General features: G+C 31.9%; 2 protein-coding genes across 11 annotated transcripts in view; one reads left to right on the top strand and one right to left on the bottom strand.

Moving 5' to 3' along the window:
* Positions 1–21: 21 nt before the first annotated feature.
* LOC148621327 (ubiquitin-conjugating enzyme E2 R2-like) lies at positions 22–18406 on the top strand. Of its 3 annotated transcripts, XR_015921148.1 has the most exons (7): positions 22–313; positions 1900–1986; positions 2444–2541; positions 3329–3463; positions 3997–4224; positions 10659–10750; positions 11332–11406. XR_015921148.1 is itself a non-coding variant. In XM_088575508.1 (6 exons), exons 1-5 carry the CDS (start codon positions 137–139, stop codon positions 4211–4213), a joined length of 714 nt encoding a protein of 237 aa, XP_088431634.1. In that variant the 5' UTR covers positions 22–136; the 3' UTR covers positions 4214–4224; positions 18274–18406. The 3 variants fall into 3 exon arrangements, 2 of the variants coding, with proteins under 2 accessions (XP_088431634.1, XP_088431633.1); XM_088575508.1 differs by lacking the exons at positions 10659–10750; positions 11332–11406 and adding an exon at positions 18274–18406; XM_088575507.1 differs by lacking the exons at positions 10659–10750; positions 11332–11406 and having other exon boundaries at positions 3997–9285.
* The window catches only part of LOC148621326 (putative E3 ubiquitin-protein ligase HERC1), a 72362-nt gene continuing 64309 nt past the window's right edge, over positions 10775–18827 (bottom strand). For 7 of the 8 annotated variants that reach the window (XM_088575498.1, XM_088575497.1, XM_088575502.1 and 4 more), the window contains exons 68-77: positions 18254–18501; positions 17816–18046; positions 17219–17388; positions 16558–16723; positions 16097–16173; positions 15127–15298; positions 14571–14804; positions 13984–14117; positions 12955–13126; positions 10775–12045 (exon numbers count right to left, since the gene is read on the bottom strand). In XM_088575498.1, the coding sequence (XP_088431624.1) occupies positions 11854–12045; positions 12955–13126; positions 13984–14117; positions 14571–14804; positions 15127–15298; positions 16097–16173; positions 16558–16723; positions 17219–17388; positions 17816–18046; positions 18254–18501 (1796 nt within the window). In that variant the 3' untranslated portion in view covers positions 10775–11853. Of the gene's footprint in view, positions 12046–12954; positions 13127–13983; positions 14118–14570; positions 14805–15126; positions 15299–15335; positions 15819–16096; positions 16174–16557; positions 16724–17218; positions 17389–17815; positions 18047–18253; positions 18502–18827 lie in introns of those variants that run through there. The other variant, XM_088575505.1, reaches the window with a different exon arrangement.

Raw genomic sequence — 18827 nt, 5'->3', positions numbered from 1 at the left:
GTAAAATTTGTGAGTGACGTCACTTCATCGCCATATTGCAGAAACAAAACACAAAGAAAACACAAAGAATTTTTGCTTCATTTTCATTTCCTGGTCCTCATTTCATCACCTTTTCTGGTATATTTCGAGAGAAGATATGGCTGTGAGTCCCATCAGCGGGGCAGTGAAGGCTCTTCAGTTAGAACTCAAGAAAATTCAAGAGGAACCCGTAGAGGGGTTCAGAGTAAATTTGATCAATGATGAAAATCTATTTGAGTGGGAAGTTGCAATATTTGGTCCACCTGGAACACTTTATGAAGGTGGATACTTCAAGGTAAATGACAGTGAATTGATGCAATTATCCTTTTCATAGGTTTAAACAACATTTGGTCATTATTTCCTAGACTGGTCATGTCATGTCAGGCCAAGTTGACATTGCTGTGGAGTTGAATGTTGGTTTAGTCATATTAGTTACATGTAAGTTCATTTAATGGGTTTTTGACATGTACATGTATTAGATATCGAATAGAAGTCTTTTTATGCGTGAATTAAGCATAAATTGACTTTTGTTTCTACATTTAATTAAAGAGATAAGACGCTTGTAAATTAGACAGTAAATCAATAAAATTATGAAGTTAGGGAGAGCAAGATTCCCCAACCTTTCCACTTATTTATTAAACTGCTTTTCCCCCTTTTGATGAAATGATCTAAAATAATTGTAGCGGACACCCAAAACAGGGCAGAAGACTAACAATTGGAAACTGAAGATTTTATTCATTTAACTTTAAAAACAAAAAAGTTGTGATAAGTTAACGTGAAAATTCTGTATTTAATTTTTAATAAATATTTTCTTAAAAATAGGGGGGTAAGTAACTTGTTTTCAATACTTATTTGTTTGTTTTGGTAGATAGAAAAATCTGGTGTGAGCATGAAGCTAAGTTATCATAAAATGGGAAACTGAAGGTTTTATTTTAATATTTGCAATACTTTTTAATTCTGATCTTTTGAAGTCAGTTTGTTATATCGATGAATTAAGTTCAAAATCTCTCTTTCCACAGCATGTTAATGTGAGATTTCAGTTAGTTGCATATCTCTTTAATTACAGGTCTATGACATTAGTTTACTTTTTTTTTAAATATAGGGTAAGTAACCAAGACAAAATATATAAATTCAAATACAAAAGCTTTATTTAATGTCAATATTTTAAAACAATACAAGATAAGCCCCTGGGAACTTTTAAAATCAATATTAGTATTTAAAAATAGTTTTTAAAAAATATAATGAAAACTCTGTCTGTAAATGCTTTTTCTTCCACTGTGTTACTGTATTTTTAAGCTGAAGAAGAAATAATTGATTATTTGTATTTAAAATTATAAACTTTTATATAAATAGGAAGTTTTACATGTGGCTTTGTACATGTACATTTTAGATGAATTAGAGTGGTTTACCCTATATTCAGTAGAAGCTCTACTCAGTCAAATATTCTTTCTTAAAGCTGATCATTTTATAGCTTTCTTAGTGCTTATACATGTAACTCTTTTAACATCAAGGGGGAAATGATTTAGTGTGCATAAATGTACCAAAATCACAGTATTTTTTGTGACAAATCAGTTCAAGGTACATTGTGGCCGCTTACCATTTTAAGGAGATGATAATATTTTTAAACAAATTTGTTAGTTTAATGACTCTGAGAAAAAACTGTCACATTATTGTAATCAAATGTTGTGCTTCATTGATTTTATGACTTGTGTCAATAATGAACAAATCAGAACTTTTACATTTTGGTAGAGTATGGGCATGAAACACTGAAATGGTCAGTCAAAAATTTACCTGGATCATGTTTGGTGTCAATGAATTGATTAATTCTGTGTTTCTTCTTTAGTTTAAATAAAAAAAGTATTGAATATTTCTTTTTTGTAGGCTCATATGAAGTTTCCAAATGATTATCCATACAATCCTCCAAGTGTCAAGTTTATTTCAAAGATGTGGCATCCAAATGTGTATGAGGTAAGTGCATTCATGGACCCCGTCTACATTATAAACCAGTAGTTTTAAGTCCACGGCTGATAAAAAAGCTTGTAGGTCTATAATAATTTCCATTACAGGCCAGAAATACCTACATGTATGTACAAAATTCACCCAAGTATGGTGTGGGACTATTGATCACAATGTTACTGTTAATACATGTACTATATTGTTCTTATCATTTTGCACATTTTCATCACTATATTTCATTTATTTACAATTACTTGGGCATTTACATTTTATATCAATAGTTTGTATATGTGTAATGTACATACAATTGTATACTCGTATTTGCAACATGTGTTGCCTTATAATTCAAGGTTACTTATAATGTTTTTAGAATAACCATATGTAAACTTCTGATATGTTGTTTGGTTTTTATCTATATTAATTGTAGTATGTAAGAATCAGATGCATCATTGATTTAGTTTCATTTCAGAATGGTGATGTTTGTATATCAATTTTACATCCTCCAGTGGATGATCCACAAAGTGGAGAACTGCCATCAGAGAGATGGAACCCTACACAAAACGTCAGGTATATATGAACATGTAGTTCAACAGCTTATTAAAGATATACTGAGAACAGTTAAAAATAAGAACTGAAGGCAAATTCTGAAGCAACTTTTTTTTTACTTGAGCATTGAATGTGTTCATTTTTCTCTCAAGATAACACAGTTAGGCATTGATAGAATATTGAATCCCACTTATATATGAAAATTCATAACTTTTTTTTTTGATTTGTTTTGCTGATAAATCTAGGAAATTTTAGGCAGCGCAAAATTGTTAACATATAAATAAGAACATTATTGTATAGCAGTATATTTACAGTGCATACTATGATAATGTTCAGGATATAGAATAACAATCACCTGAATGTCATTGATAGTTACCTGGAAAATAGACGAAGAGAATTTTAACTTCCAATCATCAAATTTGTGTCTCATAGGAAGTTAAAATTTCCTTGTCATTTGTCCATTTTATTATTAATGGTTTATCAGATGAAGAAAATACCAACTCAATTCCCTGAGTTTTATCACTGTATGTGCAATAACTCAAAGAAAATTGATATTCTGTCGCACATGTATTTTGACTTTCAACTAAAACAAAGTGTTGCTGATGGAGAAAGTGCAGACAATTAAGAAATATACATGAGGAGTTCAGTTGACTCGCTATCAAATTTTTCAAGTGATTTCTGACTGAAATTTAATAAGTTATGCAGGATCTCTGTCTCAGAAATATGATTTTAGTTGTGCATGTATTTATTACATGATATGTACATGTAGGATGTTTATCTGTATTCAATATCTCATCTGTGTTTGTAGGACAGTTCTTTTAAGTATAATATCACTTCTCAACGAGCCAAATACATTCTCTCCAGCAAATGTTGATGCATCTGTGATGTTTAGAAAATTTAAAGATTCCAAAGGAAGGGACAAAGAATATGAAAACATAATCAGGTACAGGGGTAATAATTAGGAAATACAAGATGGTAGCCCAAACCATATTCTTGTTAGATATTTTCTATTTGCTAAACTGAATTTTATCTAAAAGTTTGGTAGCCCAGCTCAAAATCTAGTAGCCATGGGTTACTGGGCAACCTGAGGTAATTATCTGAATATTTAACAAAACAATTAAAAGGTATCATTTTAGAAGAGTGATGTGTAAAAACCTCCTGCAAAAGTTGAAGATGCGCCACGAAAGTTGATCAAATGTGCCTGGGAAACAATAAATGCAGGAATCCTTTGGACTGAGGCATGTGTTGAAAACTCATGTGAAAGCTGAAAAAGACAAGTTGAGTAAAGATTGCCCATTTGATTAAAAATGATTCATATGAATCTCTAGATTACAATACATGTACATTTCAAAGACGTTCCATGCAATTTCTACTTCAGAATTTATTGGAGTATAAACTAGACCAATCCACACACTAAAATAAGATTGCTTGTGACAAAGTTCAATTTATCAAGATTTTTTCTATGATTGCTTTTAGGAAGCAAGTACAGGATACAAAGAAAGATGCTGAAAGGGATGGAGTTACAGTTCCTACAACACTTCAGGAATATTGTGTTAGTGTTAAACCAAAACCCCAAGATGACATTGATTTTTACGATGATGATGATTATGTTGGAGAGGATGATGATGATGACGATGATGACGAATTTTATGCAGATGATGATGACGATTCAGGAAATGGCGGAGAATCTTGATGTCAGCAAAAGTAATATATTATGGAATAAGCTGTTAATTGTCCTTTGTAAAAGGATAAAATTGAAAATTGAATTAATGAAAAGTTGTCAATGCTTTTCTAAGATGGCTTTTGTATGTCCACCTTGAAATAAAGGGGCATATAGTTTATGTTCTCGGTTAGTACCTTTTTTTAAATGATCTCTGATAATTTTTAATATACCCAAACTTCACTTAGCATACATAAATGGTACATTGGACAATACCCACCTCAATCTGCTTGCTTCTCTAAATTTGATTTCTGCAAAATTCTTGCTTTTGTATTGTGTATTGTATGTAGGATATAAAATGAAGAGAATGATGTAGGATTTTGACAAGGCTGTGCTATATGTATGTACATTCTAAGACCTTTTCATCATCAATAACGACATAAAGGGGGCGCAAAGTGGGTTTTTCATTTGAATAACATGGCATTATTTTATTGATATTTATGTATTACATCAACCCATTGAAGAAATGAAGAGTTGTTTTAAAATCATATATTTATCAAAGTCATTCTATTAAAAATAACTGGTTCTGATTTCAAATACTAGTCCTCTTTTGAACCTTTACCAGTATATTTAAGTTAGCGTGTTCCATGATTATTTACAAAACATAATTTCTCTTTTTTTTTCATATTTAAATATATGAGGTATTTGCCAAAGGAGCAATTAAGTGAGTGTGTCATGGATTTAGACTTTTTTGTTTGATGGTAAATTTATTAATGAGTCCCAAGTATAATCAAAATGCTGTGATATTAACAGTGGACAGAGGTCATCTGTTAGATGTATTTTGTCTTAGTTACTTCAGTTCAATATAAAAAAAGCTTTTTTTCATAAAGTTTTTTTTTTTGAAATTTCTGAAATTCTTCCAATTATTGTGAATGTTGCAACTGGATTGTAATAGCAATTTTTGGAATTTCTGCCCAGTGCAGCTTCTAGAAAGTTCAAACCTTTGACTAGGAATTTGGTCCTGCAACTACTTGCATTTTGCCAAATAATGATTAATTTTAAATTTGATTGTCATTGCCTGTGATCATGTGCAATTTTACAAGAGTACCGTAAGTTGTTATGTACTAGTTAGGGTATTGAAAAATTTATTCATATTAAGCTCTCAACTATATTTAAACCACAACTGGAAATAATAGAACTGATTCTGAATTAATGTAAGTCTATGGAAATACATGTAAATTTTGAATTAAACATGTAACTCAGAAACCTTTTTCATGTGCTTTTAGAGTTTTGTCCATTAAACAGAATTTAAGTTTTTTGTTTAAATTTTCAGTTAAATGAATAAACTACTCATATTTTTGTGAAATTGCATACACATTCCATGTTTGAGAAAGAAGTTAATAATTTTTTCCACTATCACATTTATTGAAACCTAAAGAGAATTAACCTAGATGAATTACCAGTAACCTTTTTAATCTAACATCAGGAAAAAAATGTATTTCAAATTGGTTGGTTATTTCAATACTTTTCTCAAAAAAAAAAAAAAAATTACCCTGCAAGAATTAATCGACCAAATGACAGCTTTTCTGATGAATATTAATAAGATCTTGTGAAGAAATGGTATTAGTCTTTGATGTAATCACAAATTGCCCAGTTTTTCCATCAATTTTTTAGCATTTTTTTGCTACTCGAGAAGTCTTTGATTAATAAATCAATACTATTTTACTATGGAAGAACTTTGTTCAATACTCATATCAGTGGTTTGAAAGAATTGTTTCTTGTATGATATGACCATGAAAAGTACGTAAAATTACCATGAAAGTTATGTACGGTAATTGGTCATTTTGTTATGATCATATAAGGCACCAACCATTTTTAACTGAAGGATATGAACGATCATTCATAAAAATATTTTACTTTACAAATACCTATTAAAACAACAAAATTTAAGTATGCCTGAATATTGCATTAAAAAAAAATATGTGAGCTTAAAAAAATATAGTCTGCTTTACCAAATTGGGAAAACATTTACTTAAGACCTAAACATATAAATATGAAAAATGAAAGTACGGGCCTTCCCCTTCAGTAATAAAAAAAAGTGGCTCATGGCTTGGCAGAAACTTAAACTCTATGCATGAAGATATATATATATGTACCCCACAGATATCAGTACTTTTATTTGTTAACTTTTTAACATAGTCATTGATAGGGTGCTCCTTTAGACTAACATGATGTACAATGAAAATGTATGTCATGGCATGAATCAAAATTGGTTTTTCCAGTGTGTGTAATTACATGTATGTGTTGTTTAAGATTTTTTTTAATTGAAAAATCTTTATGTAAGGATTTGATTGGTTTAAAAAAACAAGGATGGTTTAGACAAGTGTTACTGTGGTATAACATATCAATTTAATTGTCTGCATCTTATGCTTTGAATTTTTCATGTGAACATGATTTTAAGCGAAAATTGGTTGCAAAAAGACTTACAATATATATTTTATACTCTCTATATCAAGTATATTAATAAATGTTCTACTGAAAGAGTGATAAGACATGAATAAAGATTGATAACAATATTACCAAACTGATTATGTAATACAGGAATCATGTGTCTCGTTATCCTAATTAATATATTAAGTTTTCAACGAAGTAAATACAAATGTACAATAAACAAATAAAAGGTTTTCTCCTAATTTTTCAGAGGCAATTTGTCTCTTATATTTTATTTGTTTTATAAATATCAAATTGTGTCATTTTCAGCTTTTAGTAATGATTTCTGTGTAATCATATGTGGTTTAATCATTGAAATAAGTAGGGGATTGACAAGCAGGATTTTAAAATAAAACACACTGCTTTAAAAGTGTGTTGTGCTTATTCTTCTGAAAGGCTTGATGTCTTCATTGTGTGATAGTCAGGGTTATCTCTCTTTAACATGTGTCAGAACAATGCATCATGGGTAAGAAAATGAAAGCTCAGATATAATTGTACCTGTAGTAAAAATTGATCTTAACATGGTTCAAAATTGACAAATGAAAATGTATTTAGGTGGAATGAATGTGTGTGCATGCTTGATTATGGAAAATGTATGTAACAAAGAGTGTTTTAAAAAAATGTGTAAATGTTGATTACTATGGAGGAGTATGGATAATTGTATGTGATTTTGCGTGTCTGTCAGTCTGTCTGTCTGTGATGCCGAAAGAGTGCTGGTGAGTCTATTGTGGTAAAAGTATGTACATATTACATGAAAAGATTTATATATCGTACATGTTTCTGTGTTGCGTAATTCAGAAGAAGACACTCTGATTCTAAGGGTTGAAATATTTTGGGCATAAAATGTCCATTTCTGAGAGTCACGACTTGTAATTTTATCATTGTGAAAATGAATGGTACATGTAGATCTGTATTTCAAAATCATTTTGATTATAGCAAGTTTAAATTTTAGTGACACAACCCCTTAATATCATAATGTCGTCTAATGTGGCCTGGAGACTTTGTTTATTATAATTTAAACAGATCTTAAACTCAGTGCAAATATAAGCTTCATATTTTTGTTAGTATTAGGTTGGATATTGTTATTCAATAACTCATTGTACAGGCTTGTTTTTTTTTATTTTATTGCATTTCTTGTTTTCTCTAACTAGCCATTCAGATTGGTCTTTTTTTCTGACCAGAAACGATAAATTCTTTAATGCAATGTAGTAATAATTTTGTTAGACTTAGAATTTGAGAATCCTGTGGAGTATTTAAAAAATCATCATAATGTTAAATCTATTTTCCATCATTAGAATGTTTTTTTTTTCTTTTTTTGGAAAGCAGAATCAATCATCTGTTATATACACCACTGCTTATCCCAACACCATAGAATAGAAAAAAATGCAAGGGTTAGATTTTGTTTAGATATGCCCAGTCAATGAAATTGGGGCATTAAGATTTTCCGTCTAGGCATCCTCTAGATTTTTTTCCATCTGTGTGTCTGACATGAAATTAATGTTGCGCTTTTTCTCAGTGAAGGTAGATTCCACCTTCATCCATGAGATTTGGTACATAAATGATATATTAGTAAAGAACAAAAAAGTGTCTATGCAGGAAATAGTCATCCAAAAAGCAGGTTCCTGTGTTTTATTCAACATATTTTCTCATTTGGGCTCTAGTTAGAATGTAATACTATCCCATGATGTATTTTGTTATAAAATATTCCAGGTTTTTTTGTGTGTAATTAGTAATGTATCCCCGTGTTGGTAACTGATTGGCTGCAAATCTTGCTTTTAATGTGATTCAGACATATATCTACTTGTTGACACAAGTTTCCTGTGTAATTATTTTATTGACTAAATATAAAACTTAAAAAATTCAAAACAGCTTCTAACTTACTTTTTGTCTTCCTATCATTCAACTAAATGGTACACACAGTGCACTTGGTAAATTATAAGAATTGCTTAAGTACTTCTTTGTCTAAGAATTAGACAAATATTTTCAAGGTGTTGTACATGAAGGAAAAAACAGAGATTTTATTGCATTAACTAAGTATTTATAGCAAATCACCTACAGATATAACCATCAACGTGCATTTTAAAGATATTGATAAGTCAAATTTAGTTGAAATGCACTATGGAAAAATGGTGGGAAAATTTTCCCACACTTTCTTTTTATAAGCAGTCAAAAATATATATGTCACAGATGCTTCAGGATAAATTTACATAGCTTTCCTGTTCTTTTCTAGAAATATTGAATACATTTGAGACAGAAAAAATGACCTAATTGAGATTAATGATATACCACCCTTTGCCTGATTATTACAGAAAATGATATTTGATAACACTATTATCCATCATTCATATAATAGCATTTTTAACTTCACTGTGGCTCTTTGCCTGAGAATTTCATTTGATCCTGAACTTTTCATTCTTGGAAACAATTTGAATTTTTGATGTGATAAAGCTTGATTTACAGCCTTAAAAGTTACAATTCTATCCTGTTGACATTTTATTTATATTTAATTGTTGAGTGTTGAAGTATACTTGACACAGTTTTGATAGAAGTGTTGGTAATGTAAAGTTGATGTTGAAATATGAAAGAAATAATAAAATAATTTTTATTTAATGGTACTATGGTTTTCTTTCTTATTTTACTTTACCTTTGTTTCCTTAAAAAATGTGGGTATTTAGCATGGAAGAACTAGAAAATAATGTGAGCAATCTCCATTAAAAATGCTCACTGCTTCAACTTCAAACAAAACACGACAGTGCTGAAAGAGACTTACCATGACTGAGCACTGACATGGTGGTGTACCACTCTAAAGAGTGATTCTCAATTTTTTTTCTGTAAGGAATTTTTTATTATTTTGTTTTGTATTGTGAGTGGTAAAATCTGCTACTTTAGATGCTAGAAAAAATAGAGAAATATCTTGGAAGACTGAAATATTTACTGCCACTCTAAAAGTGGTATACCACCGTGTTGGTATTTAGTCATGTCTCTTTCTGTGAAGACTATATCAGATATTATTCATCTTCCTTCATGGACACCTGCATTTGGTAGTCAATCTTCATGTACAAATTACAGTTTCACCCCAAAGCACTTTATGTTTTGCACTAACCTGGAAAATTTTTAACTTAGTTCTCCTTCCAAGCATCCTCCTGCAAGTGATATCACAACTTCAGTTGTAATATTTCATGTAACATTTAAGGAAGAGTTGTGCTTACATGGTGGGTGATACGAAGAAACAAATACTGGGAAGTACATTTGTTTATGGGGTACCAATTTTCCTGGTTTTCGTGGGTAGGCCAAACCATAAAATTTGGTTCCCAACGAACAGGAAATTTCCATTGCCATGTATAAGGTGTATACTGAAAACCACAATCCTAGAATCCACAAACTTCCTTTTCTTCCCTCATCCATGAAAAAAAATTGTCCAGAGCTCAATTTTATTGAATTTATGACACAATATATGTATTAAAGCTTTAATCTCAGATCAGAAGATCATCTGTAATGAATTAACTAGAAAAAAGACTTGTAAGTTTCAACAAGTGAGCATGTGAAGTCATATAAATGGGTCCTTAACTCCAATTTAAAAGCATATGATGTGGTTGTTTATAGAGTAAAGACTAATCTTACAAACGAAACACTCTTTATGTGTATGGATCATATTAATGTATCTGGAAATAGCAAATTTAAAACAAATGGGACTTTCGTTTTGAATGCTTTTCGACAATAGAAATTCCGGATCAAAAGTAAGAGAGACTTTCAAGCATTACACTGTGAGCTTAAGTTTAACCAGTAATTAAACAAAAATATGGCATTACTGAATATGAAGTGATATCCCGCCACATATTGGTGAAAAATAGGGATGACAACATGTTCAAAAGTGTTTAACTCGAAAACTATATTTTGGATTTTGCTGAAAATTGAACTTAACCTGTTTTGTATGGTTCTTGACAACTGAGCTAAGTTTCAAAAAAAAAATTTGATGATCCTTTTTAAGTTATCATCTGGAAACCATCTGGGAACAGATAGATGGAAACACAACTTTTTGGAGGGAATCTCATAATACCCGGCTTGTTTGTGTGGAGAGAGGTGGGTATAAAAACTTAACTGGAATTTTTCAAGTTAAAACTTTTATTGCCAAAAAATCATAACAAACAGTCAATCACATAACAAAAATAAATATTCATGCATTCATAAACATTTTTGTCATTAAGCATACATTCATACACCATTGCAAATACAAATACTCTTTACTGAAAAAGTCTTGACAAAATTCATGTGGAAACTTTTAGGAATTATCTTCTTTTTCGAAGAACAATAAAATTTTCCAATAGCATCATTCATAGGTAAAACTTTAAAGACCTTTAGCAAAATTTAAAAAAAAAACATACAATGCACAGCATACACAAAGTGAAAATCATAAAAGAGAAAATTTGTTACACTACACGTTAAATCCCTATCAGAAAAAAGACAAATCTTAGTCGCCAATATTGCATTTTTTAACACATATTCAAGTGAATATCACAGCTGATTTTACAATGTAGGAAACAAGTACATGTATAAGACAAATTATAACACCTTCAAAATAGGAAAAAATATAATGTGTGTCTAAACCAAATACTGTGAAAGTACTATTGCTTGTTATGTACCAATTTTCATGGTTTTCGTAGGTAGACCAAACAACGAAATTTGGTTACCAACAAAAAAAATATTGCCTGTCTAAACCAGGCATCTTGGTAAGTCCCTTTATGTCAGTTTTAATGTGAGATGAACATTTTAAAATTAAAATCTGCTACACACTGAGGCAAAAATTGTTTTGGCAAATGCAATCGTTTACAAAGCTCCTAAGAACCATTCAAAACAAAGTTTCTTTTTCAGTAATGACTAGTAAGTGTGCTGCAGTGAGTGATAAATTAAAATGTTTCTATTCATAAGTCTAGAATACAGTTTCAACAATTTTTTTATCAGGAAAGTAATTGATATTTTTCTGAAACACATCATCAAGAAAAACCAGATGTCCTTTTTCATTATGATGTCACAATACTCTGAGCTATGATGACATCGTAACTGTCGACTGATCTTACTGAAAAGGACCACTGGTACCTAACCAAAAATACCAGTAGTAATATCCCATCATATATTCACTACCAAATGAAAGCAGTTCTAAAGTCCTTCGAAAGCTTGAATCACAGTCAGATAATGGCTTCCTCATCTGATGGAGGATCAAAATCTGCATTTCTAGCCAACATGTAGTTGTCCATATCAATAGATCTGCAGTTACTGATAGCATATCTAAGTTTCTCTGCTAGCATCTCTTTGCTGGGATAAATTGGAAGTCTCATTTGGAAGAAACAAGTCTGTGCTGTTGGTAGACCCTCTGGTCCCTATAAATGAAAAGACATGTTACAAAAATGTCCATTAGATAATGGATAAAAATGGAACATAGATTACAATAACATGAAATGAGTAATAAGAGCAATATGAATTGAGTACATACCAGTACTCACAAAGAAGGATTAGGGCAACGTGAATTGATTATATACCAGTACTCACAAGGATTCAGGAAATGTAAACTGAGTATATACGATATGATACACATTATAATAACCTAAAGCAATACAATAATATCATGATGTGTATTGTCTTACAATATTGTTCAGTATTGCCTTGCATAAATGACAGTCTATAGTTAATATCATGATGTGTATTGTCTTACAATATTGTTCAGTATTGCCTTGCATAAATGACAGTCTATAGTTAATATCATGATGTGTATTGTCTTACAATATTGTTCAGTATTGCCTTGCATAAATGACAGTCTATATTTAATCATTATTTATTTTTTAGGAAGCCATAAGTCCTCTTAATCTTGATTAAAATTGTTAATAAGCAGTTACACAATTTATATATCAGCTCTTTCTTTTATGCATATCAATGATTGCCAGATTTATGACACAAGCGAGACCTTAAACATGGTTGGAGATAGAATTATGAAAAAAGCAACAATTTAGTATCAAGATTCAGGACAGACGATACAATGCAGGTATCATTCTGACAATCAATTGACACTGAAGATTCATCAGTGAATCGTTACACCTCTGATACATTCTGATACTTCATTAGAAGGATTATGTCGATGTAATTGAGTATAGTACAGACTAGTACTCATAATGAAGGATGAGGGAAATGTGAATCGAGTACTTGCCTGTGCTCACGAAGAAGGGTTTAGACCAACGTGAAGAGAGTACATATCAACTATGAAAGTTTGGACTGAAGTAAATGTAGACACTTACCCTATCAGACATCATGATTTGGAATCTTTGTGAAATATCAGCTGGGTTGGCAGGAAGACGGGTTCTACCAGACACGAATCTCAGGAATTGTATTCTCTCCTCATTAGAGAAGGAATTTAGTACCTCCCAGAACCAAGTAACAACATCCAGCTTCTCATCAATACCCCTATATCTGTAAAAAAGATTTTTATTAATAATAAAAATGACCTATCATACAATATTCAACATTTTGAGTGAATACAAACTCATGTGCATGTATATCAGACCTGATTTTACAAGCTGACAAACAAGGAAAAAAATTACAGAAGTAAAATTCAGTAAAAAGTAATTGTAAATGGTAAAAATCAGATCTGATACATGTGCATGATTACTGCAACCAGATGTCTAAATTAAATCCATTGGCCATGACTCCAACAGTCTTTTAGTCATCTTCCTTGTATAGGTCTTTCAAGAGTAATCAAGGGAACCAAGGTTATAGCAGTAATCAAAAGAATGTAATCTAGGGACAAAGACCAGACATGGAAAACAGACATACACAACAAAGAACATAAAGTAACTAAAATCATACATACAAAGTAACAAAAGTAAATGAGCAACTCGGACTCCACTAAAAACTGGGAGCATGGACCAGGTGCACCCGTAGGGTAAGCGTCTTCTGCTTTTTTTAGAAACACCCACCGAGTTGCTCATAAAAAGTCAAGTCCGGGGTAGACAAATGAGGAAAGGCAAACTATGACCCACTGAATAAATCAGTTTTCATGGTGCTGATGGATACATCATAACGATCCATTTCATGATGACGACCATAAAACTTCTGTAGTGATGACTTCAATCTTGTAGCAACATAACCCTGTTCCAGAAGCCTATTTGTTAAGAGTTCTAGAAAAATGTTTATATAAACAAAATCAAAGAGGGAAAAAATACATTCTTTACAAACTAGCATGCTTTTGAAATGATGGGGAAATAGCCTATATTCAGATGAAATACGACCATAACAAAAGCTCCATCAAGTTTATCTATCAATTCTACCTTGTAACTTTTCTGAGAACATCAACACACATTTCCTCCATACCACAGACCAGCTGTTCAAGATTCTTTGGTGTTAACAAAGTCAGTAGAGGTACTGGTATAATCCATGACATCCCTTCTCTCACTGCAGCAGCCTGTTAGCAAGCATATATATTGTGATGTTTGTTTTGTGTTAGAATTTTATTGTTTGGTGCTATTCAAATTAACATTCCAAAGCTGGAACAACTAACATACAAAAAAGAAAAACTATGGATTTGAAGGAATGAAAAAAAAATCAAATAGCTTAAACTCATTTTTAGGCAAATGATACCTTCCTACATACAATGAAAATGAACTAGAAAAACTGTAAGCAATGCTCATGATCACTTGTTGACACCCCCTACTCCCCTCCCTAGGAACCATATAAAAACCCAAAAAGTCATTCAGATAGCTAAATAGGAGGTGCACAATGGAATCACAGAATGAAAATTCTCTTCAGTTGTGGATTAGAACTGGGAAGGACAAATGGAAAGACAGCATGACCACAACATATCTCCCACATTTCAAGCAAGGGGTATACAAGTACCCTTTCAGAGCACTTAATTTACCTGCTGATTCATTTCATTAAGTCTATAATTAAACACAGCTTCAACATATTCCCTCCTGTTATGGAAATTCAGCTGCATGGTACCCCCTCCTGGGATAACAGGAACAAGCTGCCCTGCTAAACTCTGGCCTTCAAATGAGTCCAGTGGAATGTATTCATGGAAGTTGGTTTCATTCACACCATTTTCTTGAATGTCTATAATACCTCTGAGACTTTGTATATATATATGGTCAACCTACAAAACGTAAACATGTGCAGTATGTGCATTTGTGGGTATCAACAAATTTTGTTTGTGGTATATGAAAATTTGAAATGAACTGATACCACTTTCAATACAAATTTTAAAAGGCTAGTCTTCTGATTAATTTAAAACTCTCATTACAAAAACAAACATATCCAGAAATGAAATCAAGAAGGCAAAAAGGTAACTTCTCTAATATTGAAGACTAAAATAGTAATGACAAGCAGCTCATCTCTACCTCCTAAAATATAGTTGACATGCATCTCCAAAACCAACACCCCAACCCATAAATACATGTACATGTAACTAATCTTACCTCTTCAAGGTCCTCTATCCTGAGAGGGATCCCTACCAACAGCTTCCATACACTAGGAGCTAAATGTAAATCTAAAGGCTTCTTAGTTCTAATTGCAACACCAAAGAGAACACCCATGAACTTAAACATGGACAGATCCTCCTCTGAAGTCAATGATAGATTCAGTAAAAATCTAAAAGTAAATATTTTGATGCAAGTTAAAGACAAGGTAATCGGTCGAATCATTTTGTATCAGGCTCTATGACAGGTCCTCCTCTGAAGTCAATGATGGATTCAGTAAAAATCTAAAAGTAAATATTTTGATGCAAGTTAAAGACAAGGTAATTGGTCGAATCATTTTGTATCAGGGTCTAAGTATTATAAGATAAAAAGCTTTTCATTGAAGAAGAACACCCATGAATGAACTTAAACAGGGACAGGTCCTCCTCTGAAGTCAATGATGGATTCAGTAAAAATCTAAAAGTAAATATTTTGATGCAAGTTAAAAAAATTCGTCTGAATATAGCTGAAATATTGCTGCTCGGACGTTAAACCCCAACAAACAAACAAGACAAGGTAATTGGTCGAATCATTTTGTATCAGGGTCTAAGTATTATAAGATAAAAAGCTTTTCATTTGAAAAAGAACACCCATGAATGAACTTAAACAGGGACAGGTCCTCCTCTGAAGTCAATGATGGATTCAGTAAAAATCTGAAATTTAATATTTTTGTGGTCTTACACTGAATGAAAAAAATTAATATGTATTGATACAGAAAATTAAAAGAAACATTTAACCCTTTTTCTAACAAATATGTTTCTATATAAATTACTATGATAATCATTCCTCAGCAGTGACTGTCTATGAATACCAAAATAGATTCAAGTAAAGTATTCTATTTAAAAAATGTTTGTTGCGGAATGCCTGAACAATATCATGATTAAGGGACTTCTTACTACAGTAACTTTGAGGGGTTAAAAAATCTACTTACCTGTCTCTATTGTTTCCAGATTCATTCAGACAGTTGGGTGTAGGAATTAGGTATGGAACTACCCCTGTCTCTAACTCCTGATAAAAGAAAGATATTGTTAACCATATATACATACAAGTGTTACATGTATACTTGAATACTAATGTTCATAATGTCTACTCAGACCTGTTTATGATACTTCATGATAATTCATATCTTTGGCTGTATTTAATGGAGAAATTGGTAAGATCCTCAATTAAGCACTGTGTGTGTGTAGAAACTATGAAGAATCTCTATAGGTAAACACCTCTGTCTACTGTTTCAGGCTTATCATTTCCTCTAAATTATCCACTATTTCAAATTACCATGGCAATAGTACACTTGAAAAAAAAAACATTAATATTAGTAGTAAAATGCAAATTAAACATCAGGTAAATGACGAAAACATTGTGCAGTAGGCTTTAAGTCTTATCAAAACTGACCTGACACATTTCTGTAATTGTATCATCAAAGACTCCCCCTGCATCATCAGCTCCTTCTCCAATTAGCTTCACCTTCCATGCCCTGGCTGGTAACCTCAGATCTTCTGGACGTAGTTTGACAACTTGCTGCCCAATCTGGGTATACACGGGTCTGCATTTCTTTCCCCTATAATATAAGTTCAACAAAAGTTTAAGACTACATTTGTATAAGTTGTAATTTACATAAAACCATACATACAGTATATTGCACATTTATATAATTAGAAATTTTAATGATTAAGGCACATGAATGGTTCACTATATGAATTAAGGCCTCAAATTTTACAGCACATAAAATGATAATATTCAGGAGACAGATTTGGTCTTTTTATTACAACGACAATTGCCTGATGAAATTCCTCGTTACCTGTATTATTGAGATGACGATTTAAACTTTTCTTTCAGACAATTCACCTGTTAATTCCATAGGTACATTTTGCATTTAAATCTACATGTATGAACAGTAGTTATTTTTAATATTCATCTCAATTTCTTAGTAAACTACTTGAGGCAATTTGAGTAGTCTCATTGGCCCATTAAAACCCAACCAACATTTTCAACTCAAGAAACAATAAAACATTTCAAGTACTTCAACTAAGTAACATACAAAATAAATATTTACCTCGTTGAAAGCCTCCTAACAGTAATCTGTGGACCATAGTTCTTCCCTTGAACCATGGTCTTACCAATAGCCCTCACCATGGGTAAGGTATAGACTCTGGGGGACAGTAACATTCTCAGTCTTCCATCTATCAATCCCTCCATACCAGAGTCATACCTTGTCAGGTCAGCCTTCAAATAAATAAATATGACTACAGTAACACATCAGCAATGTTCACTAACAGACAGATTGATTGACGCTAACATATGTAACATTACTTTATTTCCAGCAACAATCCTTCTGTGAGTGTATTACATGTTTAAACAGAATAGTCATTAGTAGAAGTTTCATACATTTATGGATGAGAATATTCAATAAGTATGATGTATAGTAAACATTTTAATTTGCGTGGATTCATCAATTAAACATATTCGCATGTATCAATTTTCGTAATTTAAAAAAATGATAAACGTTCCATAGTGTTAAAACTCAATTTTGCTGTTACTCTTTTTCAGGCTTTTCTGTCCACCGCAAAAATAGCAAAAATTAGTACACCGCGATATTATTACTTTTACAGTATCACATAGGTTAAAAGTTAAGATAGAATTGACTACTCACTGATGATAAAGTTAATGGCAGAAGTCTCCACGATGTGTAGATAAGATCAGAGAAGTTATGTAAAAGTTTCAGTCGACCTTGTATATCTTCTAAGTTAATGCCCCTAAGACTGCCATACTGGGCAGGAACACTGTCTGGTAGTCCTAACTGTAGGGGCACAGCCACACCTGGTACTCTCGGAAGGGCAGGTACGGCAGTCCAAGCAGAACTGTGTGTACGTCCAGCTGATATCTACAAAGTATAAGAAAAGATGAAAACTAGTCATTTAAAAAATGTGCAGATGTCATTTTTTGAAAAGATTTATCCGTAGAAGTATTTTGAGAATGCAAAAAAAGATAATATCTAAATTATTGCTTTACTGGATATAGTGTAAACATACATATGTAGATCACATCTAGAAAGACGTTTCAGTATTTAAAAAAAAAATTTAAGACCTACTTGTTTGATATTCTTTCCAGTAAGACAGGGCACCAGCTGAGGTTCTCTGACAGGAGAATTGGTATGACCTAACCCAAGCTGTCCTTCATTGTTATTGCCCCAGGCCCAAACGTCTCCACCACTGGTCAGAGCAAGGGTGTGGTCAGATCCACAGACCACATCCTCAATGTAATATCCAGCTAAAGAGGGAACCTCCTGAGGTCTTGTACAGCTCCTGGCTCTTATGTCTGGCTGACCAATTAGACGGTCTTAAAAAGGGAAGTAAATGTCAAAATTCAAATGACTAATGTCAGTTCTTGTCACACCAAAATATGAGTAAATTCTTAATGTAAATAGTCTTTTTGTGCCATTATTTTTTAAGATAATACTGGTATGTAACAAATTACTACACATGCCTTCAACATATTTAAAACATACCAATATACATCAGTTTCAGATGGGAGGGACAAGTTTTAGAGATATTACAAACTTGCATCCATAACTTCATTGAATAACATCAATGCTATTCTTATAACATTAATAATAGTAAAATATGCCTGTCATCTCCCATCTCCAATTTTTGCAATTACACTGT

The sequence above is a fragment of the Perna viridis genome, chromosome 3 (assembly GCF_037379345.1).
Source record: "Perna viridis isolate PV_CMFRI_1.1 ecotype Kerala chromosome 3, ASM3737934v1, whole genome shotgun sequence".
Taxonomy (NCBI): domain Eukaryota; kingdom Metazoa; phylum Mollusca; class Bivalvia; order Mytilida; family Mytilidae; genus Perna; species Perna viridis.
Note: the sequence above shows the minus strand (reverse complement) of the source record. Positions and strands in the feature narration are given on the sequence as shown.